This window comes from Panicum virgatum, chromosome 3K, assembly GCF_016808335.1.
Source record: "Panicum virgatum strain AP13 chromosome 3K, P.virgatum_v5, whole genome shotgun sequence".
Classification (NCBI taxonomy): Eukaryota; Viridiplantae; Streptophyta; class Magnoliopsida; order Poales; family Poaceae; genus Panicum; species Panicum virgatum.
In genome coordinates this window covers 40150172-40172794 of record NC_053138.1, presented here as the reverse complement: position 1 = coordinate 40172794, position 22623 = coordinate 40150172, and the positions used below count along the sequence as shown (strand labels likewise).

Here is a 22623-nt window from a genome sequence, read left to right as displayed (position 1 = left end):
CGGGCCCGCAGGGCAATCTCCGCCTCGCTCGAGGGTAGCGAATCCACCCACGAGCGGGTGACTAATCTCCGCCTCGCTCGAGTGAAGCGGATATGCCCTCGAGCGGGTGACTCATCTCCGCCTTCGCTCGAGGGTAGCGGATCTGCCCTCGAGCGGGTGACTCATCTCCGCCTCGCTCGAGGGTAGCGGATCTGCCCTCGAGCGGGTGACTCATCTCCGCCTCGCTCGAGGCCGTCTCTCGGCACAAGGGACAAACGGCCCCGCCGCCCAACCGACCGCCGTACGAAGGCATTAAAGGCCAGCCACTCCACCACGGCTCAAAGGACGGGCGGCGTCAGACTGCCACACCCGCAGTGGATGTGACCGGCGCCCCATTCGCTGACCCCGGTCACCGCTCAGCCACCCCGGTCGCTGTAGCAACACTGTGTGGCATTCAACGCGGCACAAGACAAGTTGGCGCCGCCCCCCGTTACTGTTCTGCCGACACCCACCATCCGGACCCATCTTCCGCTGGGGAAGGGGTCCGACGATGTCACGTGTCCTTCCGAGAGGGGCACTCAGCACGCACGGGCGAGACCCCGGACCTCCCCCTTGTGGGATCCGGGACTTCCACGCGCTCCCGGACCTTCTAGTGTGTACGCCCGCACTCCGACCAGGGGGTCCGGGACCGTCCCACGCCATTACTACCGTCGGGACACTACAGGACGACCGGCGCCATCTCCGCGGGACCAAGGCCGAAATCCAGGACGACAGCGACGCGCGCCGCCTTCCCACAGTACACTTCCTACAGTGTTCGACCACTGTACCCCGCGATTTAAGAGAAAACGACGACTTACATACCCCCACTCACGTGCACCGCACTTCCTTGTGACTATAAGAGGAGGTGGGCTTCCTTAGGCCGGGTTGGAATCGGGTTCTCTGATTTTCCCCTCAGAGAACTCTCAGCACTACTGAGCACTCATCTCAACCGACTCCACTTCTAGCAGAGACTTGGGAGCTTCTCTCCCTCTCTCGCCTCGCTTGTACCCCCTACTACAAGCACTCCGGGTGCAAGATAATACAGTGCCCTCGCACACCCCCTTTGCTGGACGTACAGCCCCGCGGCCGGAACCAGGATAAAACCGTGCGTTACTGTGATTGCCTCTTGCATCATCATTTAGGGACGAGGAAACACGCAGCATTTACTAGTTGGGATCCGGGCCCCCGGGTCGGGACACCGACAGTTAGCGCGCCAGGTAAGGGTCTCTGCGTGACATTTTCTCTCTTTTTCCCATTTGACCTCCAGGAATGGCGAGCAGATCCAACCCATACCCTATGGGTGTTTCGGATCCGTTCCCAGCGGGACGCGAGATCTCGTTCGGGAGTCTCGAGTTCAGGGCAACCGGCAACGGTTACCTCATGCAGCTCCTCTCCTCCGAACGCGACCTCATCGCTCCGACTACGCCAGCCCGGCGCAACAGGCGCTCGGGTCAGCGTTCGCGACAAGCACGCGCGGAGCGGCGTCGTGCGGCACGCCACAGCTCTCCCACGTGGATTGAGGCTGGCATGTCGCAACTCAGTATCGAGGCGAACGGGGCTACCGTTTCGTCATCACGTGCCTCGGCATCATCTGTGCCGGCACCATCATCCGCAGCGGCGCTAGTGCCTCCCGGGGTGGGCTCGACCTCGCCTTCGCCCTTCCCCTTCGGGATGCGCAACACTGCCGCTCGCACCTACGCCTCTTCGATCAGTACTAACTTCGCCGAGTATGAGGATCTGCCGGGTCATCATCTTCTGTCGGTCCGCAACCTCATCGCGTCGTCCCTCGACGAATCCTACCCCGAAACGGCGAGCTCGATAGCCGACGACGTCGACTTCTTCATGAACAACTTCGCGGCCGAGGAGGCCGAGGACTACTCCGAGGTTCGCGACCCCCGCCGCTCTTCGCTCGTTCCAGCTGGCGACGGCTTACTGCCTCACCTGCTCCGAAGGCTCCAGCGAGGGGGATTTCGATCCTTCCCGGGAGTGCTTCATGGTGGACCTGGCGGACAAGCAGAACGACAACGCCCCAAACAACGACGGGGACGCCGGGGCGGACGCAGCGGGCAAAGCAACCGGTGAACCCGCCTGCAGCCCCTTCCTCGTCAAGTTCAGCGGCGCGACAAGCTCAACTGGCGCAGCTCAACGAGCTTCAAGCCAAGCTCGACGAACAGCGTCAACAAACTCAGGAGCTACGCGCCGCACACGAGCAGCGGCATACCGTGCGTGGCGCACACGCCCAGGCGGCGGGACGTGTTGCCCGGGAGCGCATCCTGGCCGACGACAACACCGACAAATCTCCGGAACTGCAAACGGCCGGCGAGAAACTCGTCGCTGCGGCCTATCTACTTCAAGCTATGCCCGAGCCTTCGACGCCTTCGGGCCGCAACCTGCGCCGCGAGGCACAGGAGCTCATCGAGCAAGCTGCCGTGCAGCAGGCCGAGAGTTCTGCATCTCGTATGCGCTCGAAGGCCCCGGAGCCGCCTGGCGGGACTGTACATCAGGACCGCGAGGCTTCTGTGCACACGCCACCAGCGCGGAAGGGCAAGGCAGCCGCAACACCCGGTGCGAGGGCACCCTCGGTGCATAACCGCATCGGAAGAGTTCCCGTAAGGGAGCGAATCCGCGACACTCGCGGGCACGCTGGCGACGGCGACGCCCGCAACGTCATCGACGGCAGGAGGTACACCCCTCGACGGGGTGGACGCTTCGACCCCGAGCACGACAGGGGTGAGTCCCCGGAGCCCCCGGGCACCCGGGTATTCAGCCGGGAGATTCGAACTGCATCCTTTCCTCCGCGCTTTCGACAACCTAACACCCTCGTCAAGTGCCAGCTAGGCGGTGCGATGGAGGACGCGGTCATCATCCGCAACATTCCTCTTCATCTTGCTAACGCCACACGAACGTGGCTCGAGCATCTGCCTGCGGATCAGATCCACAACTGGGTCGACTTGGTCCACATCTTCGTGGGCAACTTCCAGGGCACGTACGTGCGCCCTGGGAATTCCTGGGACCTCAAGGGGTGTCGCCAGAAGCCCCGCGAGTCCCTGCGTGACTACGTGCGACGCTTCTCCAAGCAGTGCACCGAGCTCCCCAGCGTCACCCACGTCGAGGTCATTAACGCTTTCTTTGAGGGTACGACGTGCAGGAATCTGGTGCATGAGCTCGCGAGAAGCCGACCCGTTAACACCAACGAGTTGTTCGACGCTGCCACCAACTTCGCCGCCGGCGAGGAGGCTGTTGGTGCCATCTTCGACGACAAATCGAGCAAGCGCAAGGACGATGCGCCCGCGGAGGGCAGCAACATCAAGCCCAACGCCCCCGCCAAGAAACAGAAGCGGGGGAGGAAGGGAAAGAAGCCGGTCCCACCGAACCAGCGCGGGTCGGGGCAGGCAGAGGACTCTGAGGAGGCCTTCGCAGCCGCCCCAGACCGCAAGGGACCTCGAGGCCCCCCTCGAGGCGGAGGTGGCCAGTTCGACGACATGCTCAAGAAGCCGTGCCCTTATCACAAGGGGCTGGTCAACCATACCCTCGAGCAGTGCGAAATGCTCAAGAAGTATTATAACCGCGTCGCGCATCGCGACGAAGACAAGAAGAAGGACGCTGGCGACAAAGGTGGAGATGACGAGTTCCCCCCAGTGGAGAACGCCTTCTTCATCTTTGGAGGAGCAACGACGAATATGACTTCGCGGCAGCGCAAGCGTGAGCGCCGCGAAGTTTTTTACGTCACCAAAGCCACGCCATCCTACCTCGACTGGTCGAAGGATACCATCGTCTTTGGCCGCGAGGACCACCCCGACTACGTCCCGCATCCGGGACGGTATCCGCTCGTTGTCGACCCCATCATCGGCAACACCCGCTTCTCCAAGGTGCTCATGGACGGAGGCAGCAGCCTCAACATCATGTACGCCCCTACCTTGGAGCTCATGGGGATCAGACTGGACAAGCTTCGCCCCAGCAAGTCGCCATTCCATAGCGTTGCGCCGGGAAAGCGAGTCCAACCCCTCGGCCAGATCGATCTGCCTGTGTGCTTCGGCACAGCAGCCAACTTCCGCAAGGAGGTACTCACTTTCGAGGTGGTGGGATTTCGAGGGTCCAATCATGCCATCCTCGGTCGTCCTTGCTACGCCAAGTTTATGGCCGTCCCCAACTACACCTACCTCAAGCTCAAAATGCCGGGTCCAAAGGGCGTCATCACCATCGGCTCTTCGTTCGAGCACGCCTACGAGTGCGATGTCGAATGCGTTGAGCGCGCGGAAGCTCAAGCGGAGGACGAGGCCCTCGCAGCCACCCTCGACAAAATGGCGAGCGAGGCCTTGGACTCCACGCACCGACATGCCGGGAGCTTCGAACCCGCCGAGGGTATCAAAAAGGTGCCCCTCGACCCGAGCCACTCCGACGACAAGGCGTTGCAGATCAGCGCCACCCTCGACGACAAATAGGAAGTGGCGCTCGTCGATTTCCTCCGCGCCAACGCAGATATCTTTGCGTGGAGCCTCTCGGACATGCCTGGCATACCGAGGGAGGTCGCCGAGCACTCTTTTGATATCCGACTCAACTCCAAGCCGGTGAAGCAGCGCCTAAGACGCTTCGACGAGCTCAAGCGCCGGGCGATCGGCGAGGAGTTGCAGAAACTTCTGGCGGCCGGATTCATCAAAGAGGTATTCCATCCCGAGTGGCTAGCTAATCCAGTATTAGTAAAGAAAAAGAGTGGAAGCTGGAGGATGTGTGTGGATTACACTAGTTTAAATAAGACATGTCCGAAGGTTCCCTTTCCCTTGCCACGCATTGATCAGATTGTAGATACTACTGCGGGATGTGTGCTCTTATCCTTTCTTGATGCTTACTCTGGTTACCACCAAATCTAGATGAAAGAGTCCGACCAGCTCGCGACTTCTTTTATCACACCTTTCGGCATGTACTGCTACGTTACGATGCCCTTTGGCCTCAGAAACGCCGGAGCCACCTATCAACGGTGGCTCCACGTTTTCGGAGACCATCTCGGGCGGAGCGTAGAGGCGTATGTCGACGATATCGTTGTGAAATCCAGGAAGGCGGACGACCTGGTTGCTGATCTCAGGATCGCATTCGATTGTCTACGAGCCAAAGGGGTAAAACTTAACCCCGAGAAGTGCGTGTTCGGGGTGCCTCGAGGCATGCTCTTGGGCTTCATTGTCTCCCAGCGGGTCATCGAACCCAACCCTGACAAAGTCTCGGCCATCACTCGGATGGGACCGATCCGAGACTTGAAGGGGGTACAGAGGGTCATGGGATGCCTAGCGTCCCTTAGCCGTTTTATCTCGCGTCTCGGCGAGAAAGGCTTACCCCTGTACCGACTCTTGAGGAAAACCGAGCGCTTCACGTGGACCCCCGAAGCTCAAGAAGCCCTCGAAAGGCTGAAGGCATCGCTCACTCAAGCTCCCATTCTCACACCGCCTACGGACGGCGAGCCCCTCTACCTGTACGTAGCCGCGACGACCCAAGTGGTCAGCGCGGTGATCGTGGTCGAAAGACAAGAGGAGGGTCATGCTCTGCCCGTCCAACGACCGGTGTACTACATCAGCGAGGTGTTGTCTGAAACTAAGACACGCTATCCACAGATTTAAATGCTGCTCTACGCAGTGGTGTTGGCTCGGCGCAAGCTGCGCCACTACTTAGAGGCTCATCCCGTCACCGTGGTCTCATCTTTCCCCTTGGGAGAGATAGCCCGCAACCGGGAGGCCGAGGGTAGAATTGCCAAATGGTCTGTGGAGCTGATGGGAGAAACACTCACCTACGCCCCTCGCAAGGCAATCAAGTCCCAAATTTTGGCTGACTTCGTGGCTGAGTGGACGGACACTCAGCTACCCCCGCCACAAATCCAGGGCGAATGCTGGACTATGTACTTCGACGGGTCGGTGATGAAAACCGGCGCCGGTGCCGGCCTCCTCTTCATCTCACCCCTCGGGGAACACATGCGGTACGTGATCCGCTTGCATTTCCCTGCTTCGAACAACATGGCGGAGTATGAGGCCCTCCTCGGTGGCCTCCGCATCGCCATCGAGCTCGGCGTCAAACGCCTCGACGCGCGCGGTGACTCTCAGCTCGTCGTCGATCAAGTCATGAAGGAGTCTAGCTGTCATGACCCAAAGATGGAGGCGTACTGCAACGCAGTACGCCGCCTCGAGTACAAATTCGACGGCCTCGAGCTCAATCATGTCTCGCGCAAGTACAACGAGGACGCCGACGAACTGGCCAAGATAGCCTCGGGACGGACCACCGTCCCCCCGAATATCTTCGCTCATGACATCTCCAGGCCCTCCGTCGAGTTCAAGCAACCGACGGAGTCAGGCCCCTCGTCCGCCGGGCCCTCCGGCGGGAACCCCCCGGCGGATGGGGTCGAGCCCATGGACACTGACTTCGGGACAACCTCCGCGGACGAGGCCGAAGCGATGGAAGTCGACGAGGCCCCCGCTTCGCGAGACTGGCGCGTTCAGTACCTTGACTGGATGATTCGAGGGGTCCTACCCTCGGACCGCGCTCAGGCGCGACGCCTCGCCAGGCGGGCCAAGTCCTTCGTTCTAATCGACAATGAGCTACACAAGCGTAGCCCCTCGGGTGTCCTGCAACGATGCATTCCCATCCCCGAGGGCAAGGAGCTGATCCGCGACATCCATGCTGGCATCTGCGGCCACCACGCCGCGCCACGCACCCTCGTGGGTAACGCGTTTCGGCAAGGCTTTTACTGGCCCACCGCGGTCGCCGACGCCACTGACGTCGTGCGGACTTGCGAGGGATGCCAGTTCTACGCTCGAAAAACACACCTCCCGGCCCATGCCCTGCAGACGATCCCCATCACGTGGTCCGTTTGCCGTGTGGGACTAGACCTCGTCGGTCAGCTGAAAAAGGCGCCCGGGGGCTTCACCCACTTGCTGGTGGCGGTCGACAAGTTCTCCAAATGGATCGAGGCTCGACCCATCGGCAAGATCAAATCCGAGCAAGCAGTCCAATTCTTCACCGACATCGTCTTCAAGTTCGAGGTCCCAAACTCGATCATCACTGACAACGGCACCCAGTTCACAGACAAGAAATTCTTGGCGTTCTGCGACAGCTTCCACATACGTGTGGACTGGTCAGCTGTGGCACACCCACAGACGAACGGGCAAGTGGAGCGTGCCAATGGCATGATCCTCCAAGGACTAAAGCCAAGGATCTTCAACAAGCTGAACAAGTTCGGCCGGAGGTGGCTCACAGAGCTACCCTCGGTCATCTGGAGCCTGAGGACGACCCCAAGCAGAGCTACGGGTTTTTCTCCGTTCTTCCTCGTCTATGGCGCCGAGGCCATCCTCCCCACCGACTTGGAATACGGATCGCCAAGGCTCAAGGCATATCAAGAGCAACGAAACCAGCGAACTCGCGAAGACCTCGCTGGACCAAGTGGACGAGGCTCGAGACATGGCGCTCCTCCACTCTGCGCGCTACCAGCAGTCTTTACGAAGGTATCAAGCGCAGAGGGTCCGGCGCCGAGACCTCAACGAAGGGGACTTGGTGCTAAGGCTTCGACAGGACAATAAGGGCAGCCACAAGCTCTCACCTCCATGGGAAGGACCGTACATAATCGCCGAGGTACTCAAGCCCGGCACGTACAAGCTGGCCAACGAAAAAGGCGAAGTCCTCACCAACGCTTGGAATATACAACAGCTACGTCGTTTCTACCCTTAGCATTCCAAGCTATTTCTATATTGTTCGTAATCGCATTTTCAACTTCCCGAAATAATAAGGAAGCACGCTTCACTTATCGCTTTTTGGGAACCTTCCCGACCCTCGAGGGCTCGGGCGCGCACGAACATTGAGGTACGCTCGGCTTTACCCTCGGCAAAGCCGAGCCTCCCTCGGGGGCTACTACGGGGGGAACCCCCGAACGTCCCCAAAAAGTCGCCAATGTTTTTTCGAAATATTTCCGTCTCGACCCTAAGCCTCTCGTATCCTTGGAAAAAAACGGACGCGAGGCGTAAGCAACTACGGTACGGGGCTGGCCGAGTCGTGGGGCCGCCTACGCCTCTGGGATACGGCACCCCCCTCACCACCCTACGCCTACGTTGCTTATGAACACGAACTTCCTCGCAGATGTTTATCTAAGTCGCATACGAAGAACACGGAAATAAAGTAAAGAAACACAGGCTCGAACACACAAGGCCTCGACGGGCAACACATTCAAATTACGAAACAAAATCCTTTATATTCATAGAGTGCGATTACAAAGTGCGACTATGATATAAACACTAATCTATTTACATGGGCTTCGAGGCCCAACTGTCCTACAGGCTACCATCCCCCCCCTTGCAGGTCTTCAGGGGCGTCGAATTCGGCGATGGGAGGGATGTCCGCCTCGAGCTTCTCGGCGAGGACGGTGGCGAACTCCTCCGCGGCTGCGTCGGCTTCATCCATGATGGCCGATGCGGCGTCCGCGTCAGCATCATCAGGGACGACGTACCCCGACGACACCCTCTAGAGATCCATGAGGTAATGCGTCGAGGCCACGGCGAGAGCCCGCAGGACACCGAGGCGGAAGGTACTCTTGGCGTGTTCGGCAATCCGGCCGCCTAGCGCGCGCAGGCGGCTGATCACCGAACTGCCCGAGACGGCACCCTCCCCCTCGAGCTCTTGACACACGCTCACGGCGGTCTGCTCCAGCTCAGCAAACTCCATCTGTGCCGCCGTGAGCGCGGTGTGGACCGTTTCCTTCGCCGCAGTCTCATCCGCCACCTTTTGCCTCAGCTCCGAGCAAAGAAAATCGACATTAGCCACGAAAGAAAGCAAATCGACGAAAAATCGAAGGTACTCACCCGCCATGTTCTTCTGCGCCTCCTCCCTCTGGACACGGGCGGCCTCCTCCCTCGGCTCCTCTGGCGCCACGGTCGCTCCCTCTTCTTCGTCCCACAGGTAGAACGGTGGGGGGCTCGCGCGCGCACCTTCCCCGTCGCTCCTCAGAGCGTGGTCCTCGGCATCCGAGGCCTCCTCCTCGTCCTCCTCCGAGGACTCAGGTGTGGCGGGCTGCGGCTTCCCCTCCGCGCGAGCGAGCTTGCACGCCTTGTCGTGCCTCGCCTTCCTCTTCCTTTTCCTCTCGACCTTCGCCTCCGCCGCGTCCTTCCGCCTCTTCATCTTCTCCGCGTGGAGGCGATTGATCAGGCGCTGTTCTGGGACCGGGGGCCTCGAGGTACCGCACCTCAACCCCTGCAGAACACGCCCGAAGATGGGGTCAGGAAAAGGGGACTATACGACGCACGACGAATTCGAAACCCAAAACTTACCAGAGAAATGTACCCCGGCTCGGGGCGCATCTTGATCCTCCAAAGATCCTCGGGATTTTGGGGGAAATCCGCCACCGCATACTTCGCCCTCCGAGCGGCGTTGGTGTGGGAGAGAAGCTTGCTCGACGTCCTCGAACCTGCAACCTTGCTCCCAGGGGTGAGCTCGAAAATCGGCAGGGCCCTTTCCACGAGAGGGATAACCCTCTGCCGGTGGAAGTTCGCGATGACGACCGCTGCCGTCAGCCCCTTCTTCGCCAGACGCACCAGCGCGTCGGTGAGGCCCTCGAGTCTGTCCTGCTGCGCTGGGGGCGACACCCCCCAATCCCACTTCTGCGGTCGCTCACGAAGAACCCTGCCGATGAACGCCGGGAGCGCGCCATCGAAGTTCCGAAGGTAGAACCACCCCCGGCTCCACCCAGCGTTGTTTGTCGTCATCTTGTTGTGGATGTAGAGGTTCCTCCGGGAGTAGCGCACGTGGAAGGTCAGGCCGCCGGCGCGCGCGAACCGCCTCGGCTGGCCCCGCCCGCTCTCGACGAAGAGCTCGCCGCGGAACAGATGGATCCAAAGATCCCAATGCACCTCTATCCCCAGGTACCCCTCGCAGACGGCGACGAATACCGCCGCCTGCGAGATGGCATTGGGGCTGAAATTGTGCAGCTCCGCTCCGTAATGATCGCACAATGCCCGCATAAACCTGCTGACAGGGACGCCGAAGCCTCGTTCGTGGAGGCGCACGAAGCTTACGACGTAGCCCTGCGGGGGCTTCGGCTCGGTCTCGTCTGGGTGCGGGGAAATCCACGCCGGCGCCCCCGTGTCGGGGTTCCGCGGCAGCAGCCGGTCGGCGACCAGCTGCTCCAGAACCGCGACGGTGGCGGAGGACTTCCCCCACGGCAAGGGCTCCTGGATGTCCGACATGTTTTCGATTCGAGGGGGAATACGGGAGCAAAGGGCTCAGGGATGGCTAAGGTGTGCTTTCTCTCCCTCTCCTTCCTCTTCCTCCTTTCGCTCTTGGCTGCGGGCTTAGGATGCAGGGGAGGCAGAGAAGGCGAAGTGGGATGAAGGCAAATGGCCAGGTGAGCCCAAACAACCCATCCCTCTTCGTTTTATTTCACCGCGACGGGCGCAGCCGCAGCCGCGGCCCAAAATCTACCGCATTGAATGCGGTAGATTTTGCTATCACTGACAGTTGGGCCCCACGACCGCGGGGTCTCCCACGCGCGCACGCAGCGATTAATGCGGCACGGTAACCGGCGGGCACGGCGCGACTGTTGCGCTATCCATCCGTCAGCCGCCGCCCACACCGCTTCATCTGCCCGAGGCTGTCGCCTGAAAAGGCGCGCCCACACCGCACCGCACGAATCGGGCCACGTCACCTACCACCGGCGGGAGACCCGCGCGCGTGACTCACGATCTTGCGATGTTTTCGAATCAAGACGGAATATTCCTTCGGAGGTCTCTTTACCCTCGAATGAATCGCATTCCGAGGCCTTACTGGTCAGGGGTTCGAAGCCTGGCCCTTCAGGGGGCTCGACAGGCGCCCCAGATCGCCAGAGTTAGGGACTGCAGGGATGTGCCATACAAGCTACCCTCGAACGCGGAGTTCGAGACATCCTACGCGGTGTTCAAGGCCAGTCGAGGGTGCCTAGAAGGGGGATCCCATCGAGGGAGAGCATCGAGACCTCGGACCCTATCGAATGGGTCCGAGCCCCGCCTAGTGAACCCTCGCAAGCGCTTTATAGGGCGTGTCTACAGACCACGAGCCGACCCCTATCGAACGGGGCACGGACGTCCGCTTGAACAACCCGCTAATAGCTCACCGAAGCAGCCATAGCTCGCGTCCCGGGCATGGGTAGCATGGTGCGCTTCACCCCTCCTCCCTGCGGAAGGGCGACGAGGGTCGTAGTCAAAGCCGAGGGTTTCCCCTGAACGCCTTCACACAGGCCTGGGCTCGGGGGCTCCTCGCACACCATGGTTCAAAACCACACCCTCGAATAAATCGACAATTGTCAATCGTGAACACTCCACGTGTCTGAACCAAACCCTCCGCTGTTGACGTGTGCTCCCCTGATGGTTAAGCTGAACGCCGGGCCGCTGTACCAGCTCTGAGAATGCCGAGGCCGGCTGAAAAAGTGCCGATGCCGGCTGAAAAAGACGCTGGACGGCCATCCCAGCAAAGCTACCCAGCGGAACGTTTTTTAGCCCTTGGACGAGTACAAACACTCCCCCAAGGCCTCGGGGGCTACACCCGCGGGTGCGCTGACGCGCCCCCGCGAAGGTGACTTCACACATATTCGAGGGTCGTAAACTCTATGTACGCCCCTATACCCTCGGTAATCTCCTCCGTAGGAGAGGAAGGGGACTTTATTGCTCAAAGTGCAAATAAAGATTACAAAGGGTTACCGGCGCGAAGCCATCGAAAGATACAAACACATTGCCACCTGCGTGGCAATTTTCCCTATCTTGGGGAGGAGCAAGCGACGAAGAAAGGCACCGAGCCCTTAGCTGACGCAACAGCGAGGCTGCTAGGGATGCGAGAAGCGGCCCCAGACCTCACGGGTCCAGCGGGACGCTCTCCTCGCAAGCCTTCTTCTAGTGTCTCCTCCACCGAAGACTACGCGGGGGGTCGAGCTGGCGGACAGCGCCCTCCGCACCGTCTCCCCGAGGGCAACCTCGTCGCCTGGGGGGACGATGCAAAGAACAGCCGCCCAACCTGGCACTAACGCCATGGTCGGACGCTTCCATCCCCCTTCAGGCTAGGGGACATCGCAGGAGCAGGACCCCACGGGCCCAATGCTCTTCTGCTGATCCCACTGAAGCTGAGGGATGGTGCGCACGCCCACTCCGGTCTTCCCCTAACGCTCGCAAGCATTCTTCTAGCGCCAAAAGCCTAAAAAAGCCAGGCCACCCCATCTGGGGGCCGGTCACAAGAAGGCAAGAGAAACATTACAAGATTTAGGCGAGGCTGGAAGAAAGAGTTGGGAGGTTGAAAAAGAAAGGGAACCCCACGATCCCTATTTATAGCTGCACCGGGCATAAAGCTTCAAGCTTTTCGAAGAGCGGAGGCTTGTATCGCCCGTGACGACACGGCGCTCCACGAGCAAAGGCTGTCCTCGGTCACCGCACCGAGACACGACCGAACGAAATAAAGCGGAGCTGAGCCCCTGGACGCTAAGCGGTGCAGCATCGGCTCTGGCCGGCTGCCCTCGAACGGCGCGCCGCAAAGCAACCAGGAATGCCGGGGCCAAGGCCCTGCGCACGGGACAGCTCGATGAAAGCACCAGCTGCCAAGCAGCGGGTGCCACCGTCGCCCTGGCCCCCCTCAGTGCGCGGACACGTCTTGTCCTTGAAACAAACAAACAAAGAGGCGCGCACCTCGAAGTACGCCCCCCACGGGCGTACTACCCTGACCGGCGTGTTGTCGCATCCGCCGGGCTGGCGCTCAGGCGCGTCTGACGGATGCACAGGCACTGACTGATCACGTCAAAAGGGAAAAATCGCAGAAACACCCTTTGGCCGAATCCATCGACTCGACCAAAGCCTCGGGGGCTACTGTCGGGTGCCACAATTAGGGACACCCTAATTGGGGTACTAAGATCGCTTTAAAAAACACAAATACCTGTAAAGGCAACTAGGCCCGCGAAGGCCCACGGCCTGCTTCCCATATGGAAGAAAGGAAAGGACTCAAAGTAGTTCAGCAATGCGGCCCATTCACATCCCCCTCGAACCAGCGGAACGACCTCCGCCTCGCTCGAGGGCCCCTCTCGGGCCCGCAGGGCAATCTCTGCCTCGCTCGAGGGTAGCGAATCCACCCACGAGCGGGTGACTAATCTCCGCCTCGCTCGAGGGAAGCGGATCTGCCCTCGAGCGGGTGACCAATCTCCGCCTCGCTCGAGGGTAGCGGATCTGCCCTCGAGCGGGTGACTCATCTCCGCCTCGCTCGAGGGTAGCGGATCTGCCCTCGAGCGGGTGACTCATCTCCGCCTCGCTCGAGGGTAGCGGATCTGCCCTCGAACGGGTGACTCATCTCCGCCTCGCTCGAGGCCGTCTCTCGGCACAAGGGACAAACGGCCCCGCCGCCCAACCGACCGCCGTACGAAGGCATTAAAGGCCAGCCACTCCACCACGGCTCAAAGGACGGGCGGCGTCAGACTGCCACACCCGCAGTGGATGTGACCGGCGCCCCATTCGCTGACCCCGGTCACCGCTCAGCCACCCCGGTCGCTGTAGCAACACTGTGGGGCATTCAACGCGGCACAAGACAAGTTGGCGCCGCCCCCGTGACTGTTCTGCCGACACCCACCATCCGGACCCATCTCCCGCTGGGGAAGGGGTCCGACGATGTCACGTGTCCTTCCGAGAGGGGCACTCAGCACGCACGGGCGAGACCCCGGACCTCCCCCTTGTGGGGTCCGGGACTTCCACGCGCTCCCGGACCTTCTAGTGTGCACGCCCGCACTCCGACCAGGGGGTCCGGGACCGTCCCACACCATTACTACCGTCGGGACACTACAGGACGACCGGCGCCATCTCCGCGGGACCAAGGACGAAATCCAGGACGACAGCGACGCGCGCCGCCTTCCCACAGTACACTTCCTACAGTGTTCGACCACTGTACCCCGCGATTTAAGGGAAAACGACGACTTCCATACCCCCACTCATGTGCACCGCCCTTCCTTGTGACTATAAAAGGAGGAGGTGGGCTTCCTTAGGCCGGGTTGGAATCGGGTTCTCTGATTTTCCCCTCAGAGAACTCTCAGCACTACTGAGCACTCATCTCAACCGACTCCACTTCTAGCAGAGACTTGGGAGCTTCTCTCCCTCTCTCGCCTCGCTTATTTATTCAGATTAACAATCAGAATAGATTATAGCATTTAACCTGTGCAGTAAAGCAGAATGTTCGTCAGATATAGCATACAGATCATACTGCCTTGCAAATGCATCACCCAAGGAAATGACCCACTCAGTATCATTCACAACATCCAAAGATTCTGCTAAAAACTGAAAAGATGACAAAAGATTAGTTCACCAAGGAAGATAGTATATCGTCTGAATACTTTTCCCCAAGAAACAGAAAAAAATTCTAATATAACCCTTCCCCGAACCAGGCGCAAGCAGGAGCTCATGCACCGGGGCTGCCCTTTATAGATTCTCCACACTTAAAAGCCTGATAAGGGCTTAGCAAATCGAAGTACTAAAAAACAAATCGAGACCTACAGTGTACAAGGAACCATTACAGCCTGGCCTGCGATCCCTGTAAGATGCCAGAGGTAGCATTTGTCCAAAATTTGGGGATACGCTTTTTTAAACATGCAGTCTAAGCTCCTTGACTAAAAAAATACATAATGATAACATGAGAAAAAGTTGAACATTTGAACATTGTAAGCCAACCCTGGTAGTTTTGACCAACTTCTTAACAAAAATTTGACTAAAGCATCTAGCAATAATATTACAAGTAGCACCTGTATTCAATATGAGGGCTCTAGGCCCAAATATACAGGAGAGAAGTCATATACTACAAGGACTCTATATAAGAGGCATTATACGACAAGGACTCATAATACAAAGATACATGTAAACCTAACAATGCAATGTTATCATGATTATAGCTGCTAAACCACACTTGTAGGCTCCTTGTTACAACATGAATATATAATTCTAAACCAACACGAATAACATACTTACATTTATTATCATGTCATCCCATATTTCCTGGTATGTGCTATCTTGCTTAAGGTCTTCAGGATCACTGATGTAAGCTTTCATCTTAGGGACCTAATACTTGCCAAAAGATGCATTTTGTAAGTCACTTTAACTGTGGATGATGGGAAATGAACTCTTAAATCTCTTTTGTTTATAGGTCATGTAACAGGGTTTGTTATACAAATAACTCAAAGCGCAGGGTACATATCATCTGAATTACCAGACAACCAGGAATTGCAATAGAAAAACTTTGTTTGTGAGATTAAGTGTTAAAACAGAAGATGAAAAACTTAAGATATGAATACTGCAAGATACATAGAAAATATAACTTTTCTGTTTCATTGAGAGCAAAATAATAATAACAGAATGATAATTAATACAAAACTGGAATAAATATGTAATCTCCATCTTCTAACAATAGTGGATCAGCTAAGTGCTATACCTCATCTTGCCAAAATAAAGAAAGGTTTCTGGGGAAAAGTGGACCCAGGTAGCACAGAACCTACAGGACACAAAAAGTGAATACTTATGGCAGATATAAACAATATCTTTAGCGTTGTTTCTTTCAATCAATCTTCATAAGCGCAAAGAGTAAACAAGTAAGATTTAATGAGCCCATGTAACCAACTTTAATCAACAATAACTCGAATCACTTAAATTGAGGGCAAGAAAAGGTTACAAATACAATCAGTTATAGCAACAGTTCAGTTGCCATGACAAGGAAGCATGCAACGATGCCTAGGTATCCTATAGTGCAGATGCCAGAGTAAAGCAGACAGTATTAGACTCACATCAATAAGGCAAATAACAGCATGCGAACCTATCACTCAATGACAGTGGTTATTCTAGTGCTCTCCTGACGTATTTTTTCCCACTAAAATCATGTTTCATCTTGTATATACAAGAACTCGAATGGAACAAAAATAATAATAATTCCAATCTGAAGACAGAACTCAGGAGTGATACAGATGAGAGACAACATGATCACGTCTGGAGAAGCTAGAGTACCGTATAATATACAAAATGGATTAGCATATAAAGTCATGAATAAGGACTAGGAAGGACATGCCAAAAAAACAGTTGTCAAGGTCGTCCATTGAAATGTTATTTCAAATCTGTAAGAGGACAAACCGTCAGGATCTGGGTGGCCAGTTGGCCCCTAGCAAGTGGATTATGCATAAGCACAACCAAACGAGCAAATAAATCCTGCATGAACCACGTCATCATGAGAAATAACTAGCCGATTGATGAAAAGATTTATAAGATAAAAGACATCTGAGTACCTCAGGATTGGGGGTATCGTTTGATGCATTAAATTCAGTATATAGTGGGTTCATGTGCGACAATTTGTGCCTACACAACTCAGTTATGCATTTGCAGACCTGAAGATATCTCCAACTTAATAATATCCAAAACATAGATTGTGAACGTGATTAAAGTGCAGTATTTATTCACAACAAGCATAATGCATTGCACAGACCAAAATGCTCACCGTAGCTACCGCACCAGTATACTTCTTCGGAATTATTAATTTCAAGATGAATGGCCACAGAACAAGCTGGAAAATAGAAAAATCAAAGTGGATTAGTTATTTAACTACGATGAACTTGGCTTACAGAAAATAGTGTTTGATGACAGCTACAGAGTCTGATTTCCTGATGTGATGAGCAAAGTGCAAATAGCTTTTACCTGCATTTCAGGAATGGTGATTGCTAGTAAAAGTAGACCCTTTTCACATACAGCTCTTAGTTCTGATAAGCCAGCAAGACTTACTTTCATCTGATAAACGGAGGTGGAATTAGAATGCAAATCAACCTAAAGCGATGACCCATAACAAATAAATCACACAATACAAAATTTAAGTAAAACCTCAAATCTTTTGTCCTGGAAGTACTCATTTTTTAGAGTGCCAAGATCATTTAGATCATCATCAGTTATAGCACTATGCCGCACCAAGAACTCAACAGCCAGCTCAGCAGGTTGCCCACTCAAATAGCAGTGTGAAGCCATAACAACAATTAGCTGTACACAATTAACCAATATAAAAACAGTGAAAATTGGATGCATAAAAAAACAGAAATTAGTATCAACCTAAACTAGTGCATCTATCAAGCATTAAAAACAGATTCGGCCTTAATAAATATTTTGTGATCCAAATCTGCTTCATGCAAACAAAATGACTTTATCTGTCAAAAGTTTATGTGGAATGCACATTACCTCAGCTAGCGCCATACGTATGCCCAAGCTCTGGTGCTCTAAAAGTGATTTCACGATTTCAACCAGAGATGCTTGTTTAGTATGCCATGATTCCAATAATCTACGAACATAGATCATAGAAGTTGGCACAAACGGTTTTAAAAGCAGAGACAGATCGACTGAGAGAAGTACAAAACCTGGGCAATAGGTGTTTTATTGTGCTAAGTGCCCCAACAATAGATGCTTCATCTTTTGACTTGCATTTCTGTATAGCAATAGACAATACAAAAATATTTATAGCTCTACAGAAGTGCATCTTGTGCAAATTTGGGATCTTCATGACACATGGAAGAATACTTACATTTAAAAGGAACATGCAAAGATCCTCGGGATATGCTAAACCAATCACCAAAAAGCAATGCTGGAGCTCATTGTATGTCTAAGTACAAGCACATAAATTTAAAATATAAGTATCTCTATAAACAGCAATATGCATACTCCCTCTGTCCCCAAATATATTGTTTCCTAACGTTTTTAGGACATATTAAAAAGGCTAGAAAAGGACACATGTACCCCTGATCTATTGCATTAAAGTTCGGATCGGTTGGTCTTAAAACATGGACAGCTGACCTGTCCTTGAAAAGTGGATGACCTAGCATGCATGCGCGGGAGAAGGAAATACAAAATCAACAGTTTCCTCCCCTCCAGAATCCCTTATATTTTCGTAAAGAATTTAAACGATAGGAAACAGTATATTTGGGGAGGGAGTATATTACGGAACAATTTACAAGGACAAAATGTAAAGAAACTTCGTTCAAAAAGTAGACGTTAATAAGATCTCACAAAAATACTGGAGAAACACTGTCTCTTCATCATTTCTACTTAGCAAGTGCTAAAAAAACGTAACTTTTTAGCCCTTCAATTGTCATTTCTAGTTGTTACATCAAAATGTGGCATTAGACCGTCCACAGTGGAGGGAGCAAATGAAGGAGCAAATACACTGTTTGACACTGTAGATGCACTGTTTGGCACTGTAGACAGAGAGGGCGTGGGAAACGAGGAGGGAGCAAATTTGCTCTTGCTCCCTCCGCTGTGGTCAGCCTTATAGTTTCAAAATGATCCAAGAAGTAAGAAGTTAGTGGATATAACTATGAAACAGGATAGGCCACAAGTGATTTAAGAGGGCCACCTTCAATCCCTTTGAAACATAATGCTCATCTTTGCCATTATTGACAGATACTAATGGAAGAAGCGTAATCAAGATAACAGTAAGCTCCTGCAGCACAAGAAACAACAGACTGTCGGTGATCAATGGTAATGCTTGACATATACTTTGAATTGCATATCATATCTTCATGCTGGATCGTTCATGGAGCAAAACGACACATGAGTTAGAAAAAATATGGCAGTGCCAGCGCAGAGCATAAACATTTAATGATGGCATTTATTAGTTAAGGGGTTGGAAAGATACGAAGGTTGCTAGAGTATGATCTAGTCCAAAACCAAAATAGAGACATACTATTGTAACGATGAAAATATGCATCAATGCCACTGAATCATGTTTAAATTGTGTTGGTGCAGAATTGCGCCAATCACCAAGAGATAGGCCTAAAACCCTTCTCTCGCGAAGAAGAAGGATCGTTAGGGGTTTAGTCGATCAAGGATCGAGCTAGGGCAGCAAGGAATTGAGAAATTAGAGAACGGGGGATTGGGGCTAGTCGAGTAGCACGTGGGGGAGTCGAGATTAAGGCTGGGAATTACAGAATTAGATGGGGAAACTAGAGAATTAGGGTTAGGGCAAGAGATGCAAAATAATAGATTGATATTGGTTTGGGTTCGATTGTTTATGTTCCAATCGGCCTTACCCCTTCATATATATAGGGGGGGAGGTCTGGACCCTTCTACAAGTCGAAATCCCCGAAGATCCCAATTCGGTACTCAACAAATTGATGTTTGAATTTTGAAATTTTAAACATGTGTATAGTGTGAACAGTGCCGGTGAAGTTCCATATGAAACCTCAGCTCATTGTGAGCCAGTCAATGCCACTGTATCATGTCTAAAATTAATGTTCAATTTTTTAAACACGTGTATCGTGAGAACAGTGCCAGGGAAGTTCTTTAGCACACTGCTACAATAGAACCATCATAGTTGCAATATGTTAAAAAAGAGAGGGAATATAAACAAAAAATGAACCGCCTTAAGCATGTTCTTTATTTACCTCAAAATCAAGTAAAGGGGGGCCACTTTCAGACAATAACGATGCATTAAGAAGGTTGTGAAGACTGTGAGACGCAACAAAAGCAACTTCCTGATCTTTCCTGCATCTACATTAAACGAAGAAATTAATGTCTGTGGGAACTTGGAAAAAAATCTTCTGTAAATATACAAAAGAGAACACATACAGATCCAGCATTGTTGGTATAATCCTTGGCAATGCTGATTTCAACTGTGACCTAGTGACCAAGTCAACCATTTCTCCCAAAGCCTCCACAGAGGATGACCGCACCTGGTGAGAATATTAACTAAATAATCAGCAGTATCTTGTAGTAGATATGATCAAGCAGCATAATGTTGGCATATGGAAAATAATGAATATTCTACAGGAACAGTGCACTAAATTACTAACATTGCAACGCCCCAACAAACTATAACTATAACAACTTCGTGGCATAGACATTTTCTCCTTTCCTATAGTTTTAACACTCCTATCAGTTGAGACATTATATTGTTCAAAGGTGCATGAAAAGAAACAAGTCAACAACAAAACAACCAAATTAAAGACGAGGCTCACACAAACCTTTAGATCACGTGAACCTGTCCATACTTTTATCAGTAATTCAAATACTGAATTCATGAAGGACCTGTCATTGAAATCTTAGATAAATGCCATACCAACTTCCGTTGCCTCCAAAAACAAGTTTTGACAAATTGAAAGCTTACATAACATCAGAGTCAAAAGGAAGCTCAGAGGGGGCATCTCCTAGGTACTGCCATGCAGCCTGGCACCAACACTTGAATGCTGCAAAATAGAAGAAAAAATATGTACGCGGTTGATGGAAAAGAAAGTTTCTGAATCTTTTTAAGTTTTTAGAAACACTGAAAGAGAACCACTGATGATTTGAGGAAATTCCATAGCAGTACCATTTGCAAAAACAGGCCGTTGGCCATCTCGTACACTTCCTAGGATAGGTAAAACACGCAAAAGCACGTCCTTTAACCGTGGGGTAAACTGCAAGGCTTCAAAGAAACAAGCACATGTTGCAAATTCAGTAGTCCAACTAAATCAGATAGAAATTAAATTAGAAAGTGTGATCAACCTTCAGCTGAGGCAAAATCTGCAAGTATCTGTAACAGGGTGGGCAAAGCAGAAGTTGGTCCAGAGAAGTGAAGAAATATTTCCTCCATCATCTAAAAGAAGTTGGGCAATAAATTAATATTATGAAATTCTGACTACAGGTAAAGAGTAACCAGCACACAAAACCAACAGAAACATGGAGAAATAAATCAAGATGACAATAACAATACAGGAAAATTATCCTCAAAATCAATTAAAGAATTACCCAGGGTTCTATTTTCCAAGAAACAGGGAACATATGAGTATGACCAACGCATGGGAAACAATACACTCCCACATTGTAAGGAATTTGTGGTAGGCATCCAAAACGACAATGGACTTCCCTCAGCAGATAGACCTCTTGTTTTACAGAGCTTAGGACAGAATTTTCAAAGAGTTTTGGTCACAGTTATCAAAACTAATGTTAAAAGACTGACACTGAGAAATGTGGCTGCTAGAAAATATTAAAGGTATACGTTAGTGAAACATAGGCAGCTAGAAAATGTTGCCATCGAAGCTTATTGTCAAAATGATGCTATAGAAAATGGTTCGCAACCTTTAAAGAATCCTTCAATGAAATATCCTCCACAAAAGTGGTAAGGATAGCTCCTGCTAGACTACGCATTGACATTGAAAATTGCAAACCTTGTCTGTGTTGGATCAGATACTACCCATGTTATGCTCTCAGATAACCAAAATATATGACAAAAACCTTTATTTTGCTTCTTCTCCGATCAAGATGGCATATGTTAAATACTTTCAGCTCCAACAGCAATCCCTTTAGCCAATGTGATGACCCCACATTCTTGAAGTGCCTTGCACTTCACAAGGCTATATGTCATCATCAGTAGAAACAAACGAGACTTTTATGGCCTTTTTCGAATAAATGATGCCATTTGATCAGTTAATAATTCGAATTTGTTTTGCAGTATCATTTTTCTGCACCAAACTTTTTACTACTGAATAATAAAACCTTTTTAGGTGTAATTCAGCAGATTACCAGCATGACTTGTGTGCCCTTAAGTGAACATGCATACAAAGTATCAAATCATAGATAAATTAATCTAACAGTTGCCTCAGGAACAAGGATGATGGGTGAGAAAAAAAGGCATACCAAGTCTGGATCATGTGAACCTATGGCGACAAGAAGAGTAGCAGCTGCTTTTTGCCAATCAACATTGAATTCCTGTTCGTCCAAAGAAAAACAATTTAGAATTAAACAAAGATAGGCAGGTGAAACAAGAAAATAATAGAAGTATAAAGAAGCAAGACAAAATAATGCAGCACTGTCACTACTGTTTGCCTAGGGTAGCCCACATCATCAGTTTGTAGAAGTAGAATTATCTATTGTTCATAACCATGATAAGAGAAAACTATTGTATAATCCCAACAGCATCAGCATGTCATAATCAGCTGCTGCAAAAGTAACTCCTTGGGATTAAGGAAACACCTCGATGAAAAAGATAATATCTACTATTACAAGGCTTCTTTAGCCTAGTTTAAACTTTAGGTTAAATGTGCACTTCGAGCATAATATGGAGAGAAACTAAATAAAGCATCAGATAAAATAGTGTGTCAGTTGAATATTGGAGGTTTACCCTAATTCAGATTATTGTACTGTTAAACATTTCAAATGATATGATTGTGACATATAGTTAAAGTATTTGACAGCCTAGTAAAGTGAAGAGCGCAATTTCGTTTTACCGTATAATCGGTTTACAGTGAATTCGTTCTTACTTTGTACTATACTGTTATAACTTTTTGACACTGTATCATACTGTTATAGTAACTATTAGTTTCATTTTCACAATTAATTCATCTGCCTGCTGTAAATATAAAGAAAAAATCAGCACATTATCCTACAGTACTGTAGATTTTCTTTTTTTTTTCCTTCGATGTCCTTCTGGATGCTAGTCCTACCGTTCAAAATTATAGGGCAAGGCAGACATGTATCTCAAGATTCAAACTTTTGACAAATATTTAGGATAACTATACATGGGTTCAGCGATACAAAAGTGGCACCATTAGATTTGTATTTCAACATACATTTGTATGGTCGTGGTTAAGTTAGTAAAAGTGTTATA

The 22623-nt window shown here is 51.8% G+C and overlaps 1 protein-coding gene across 3 annotated transcripts in view; it reads right to left on the bottom strand.

Moving 5' to 3' along the window:
• The window catches only part of LOC120699177 (protein SHOOT GRAVITROPISM 6-like), a 33057-nt gene that overhangs the window by 8500 nt on the left and 1934 nt on the right, over positions 1 to 22623 (bottom strand). For all 3 annotated transcript variants that reach the window (XM_039983067.1, XM_039983065.1, XM_039983066.1), the window contains exons 3-21: positions 21654 to 21725; positions 20523 to 20613; positions 20347 to 20442; positions 20146 to 20224; positions 20003 to 20066; positions 19608 to 19711; positions 19424 to 19529; positions 18394 to 18480; positions 17566 to 17643; positions 17402 to 17469; positions 17226 to 17325; positions 16878 to 17030; positions 16698 to 16787; positions 16501 to 16566; positions 16292 to 16390; positions 16140 to 16214; positions 15451 to 15510; positions 14991 to 15080; positions 14185 to 14306 (exon numbers count right to left, since the gene is read on the bottom strand). In XM_039983067.1, the coding sequence (XP_039839001.1) occupies positions 14185 to 14306; positions 14991 to 15080; positions 15451 to 15510; positions 16140 to 16214; positions 16292 to 16390; positions 16501 to 16566; positions 16698 to 16787; positions 16878 to 17030; positions 17226 to 17325; positions 17402 to 17469; positions 17566 to 17643; positions 18394 to 18480; positions 19424 to 19529; positions 19608 to 19711; positions 20003 to 20066; positions 20146 to 20224; positions 20347 to 20442; positions 20523 to 20613 (1628 nt within the window). In that variant the 5' untranslated portion in view covers positions 21654 to 21725. The remainder of the gene's footprint in view (positions 1 to 14184; positions 14307 to 14990; positions 15081 to 15450; positions 15511 to 16139; positions 16215 to 16291; positions 16391 to 16500; positions 16567 to 16697; positions 16788 to 16877; positions 17031 to 17225; positions 17326 to 17401; positions 17470 to 17565; positions 17644 to 18393; positions 18481 to 19423; positions 19530 to 19607; positions 19712 to 20002; positions 20067 to 20145; positions 20225 to 20346; positions 20443 to 20522; positions 20614 to 21653; positions 21726 to 22623) is intronic.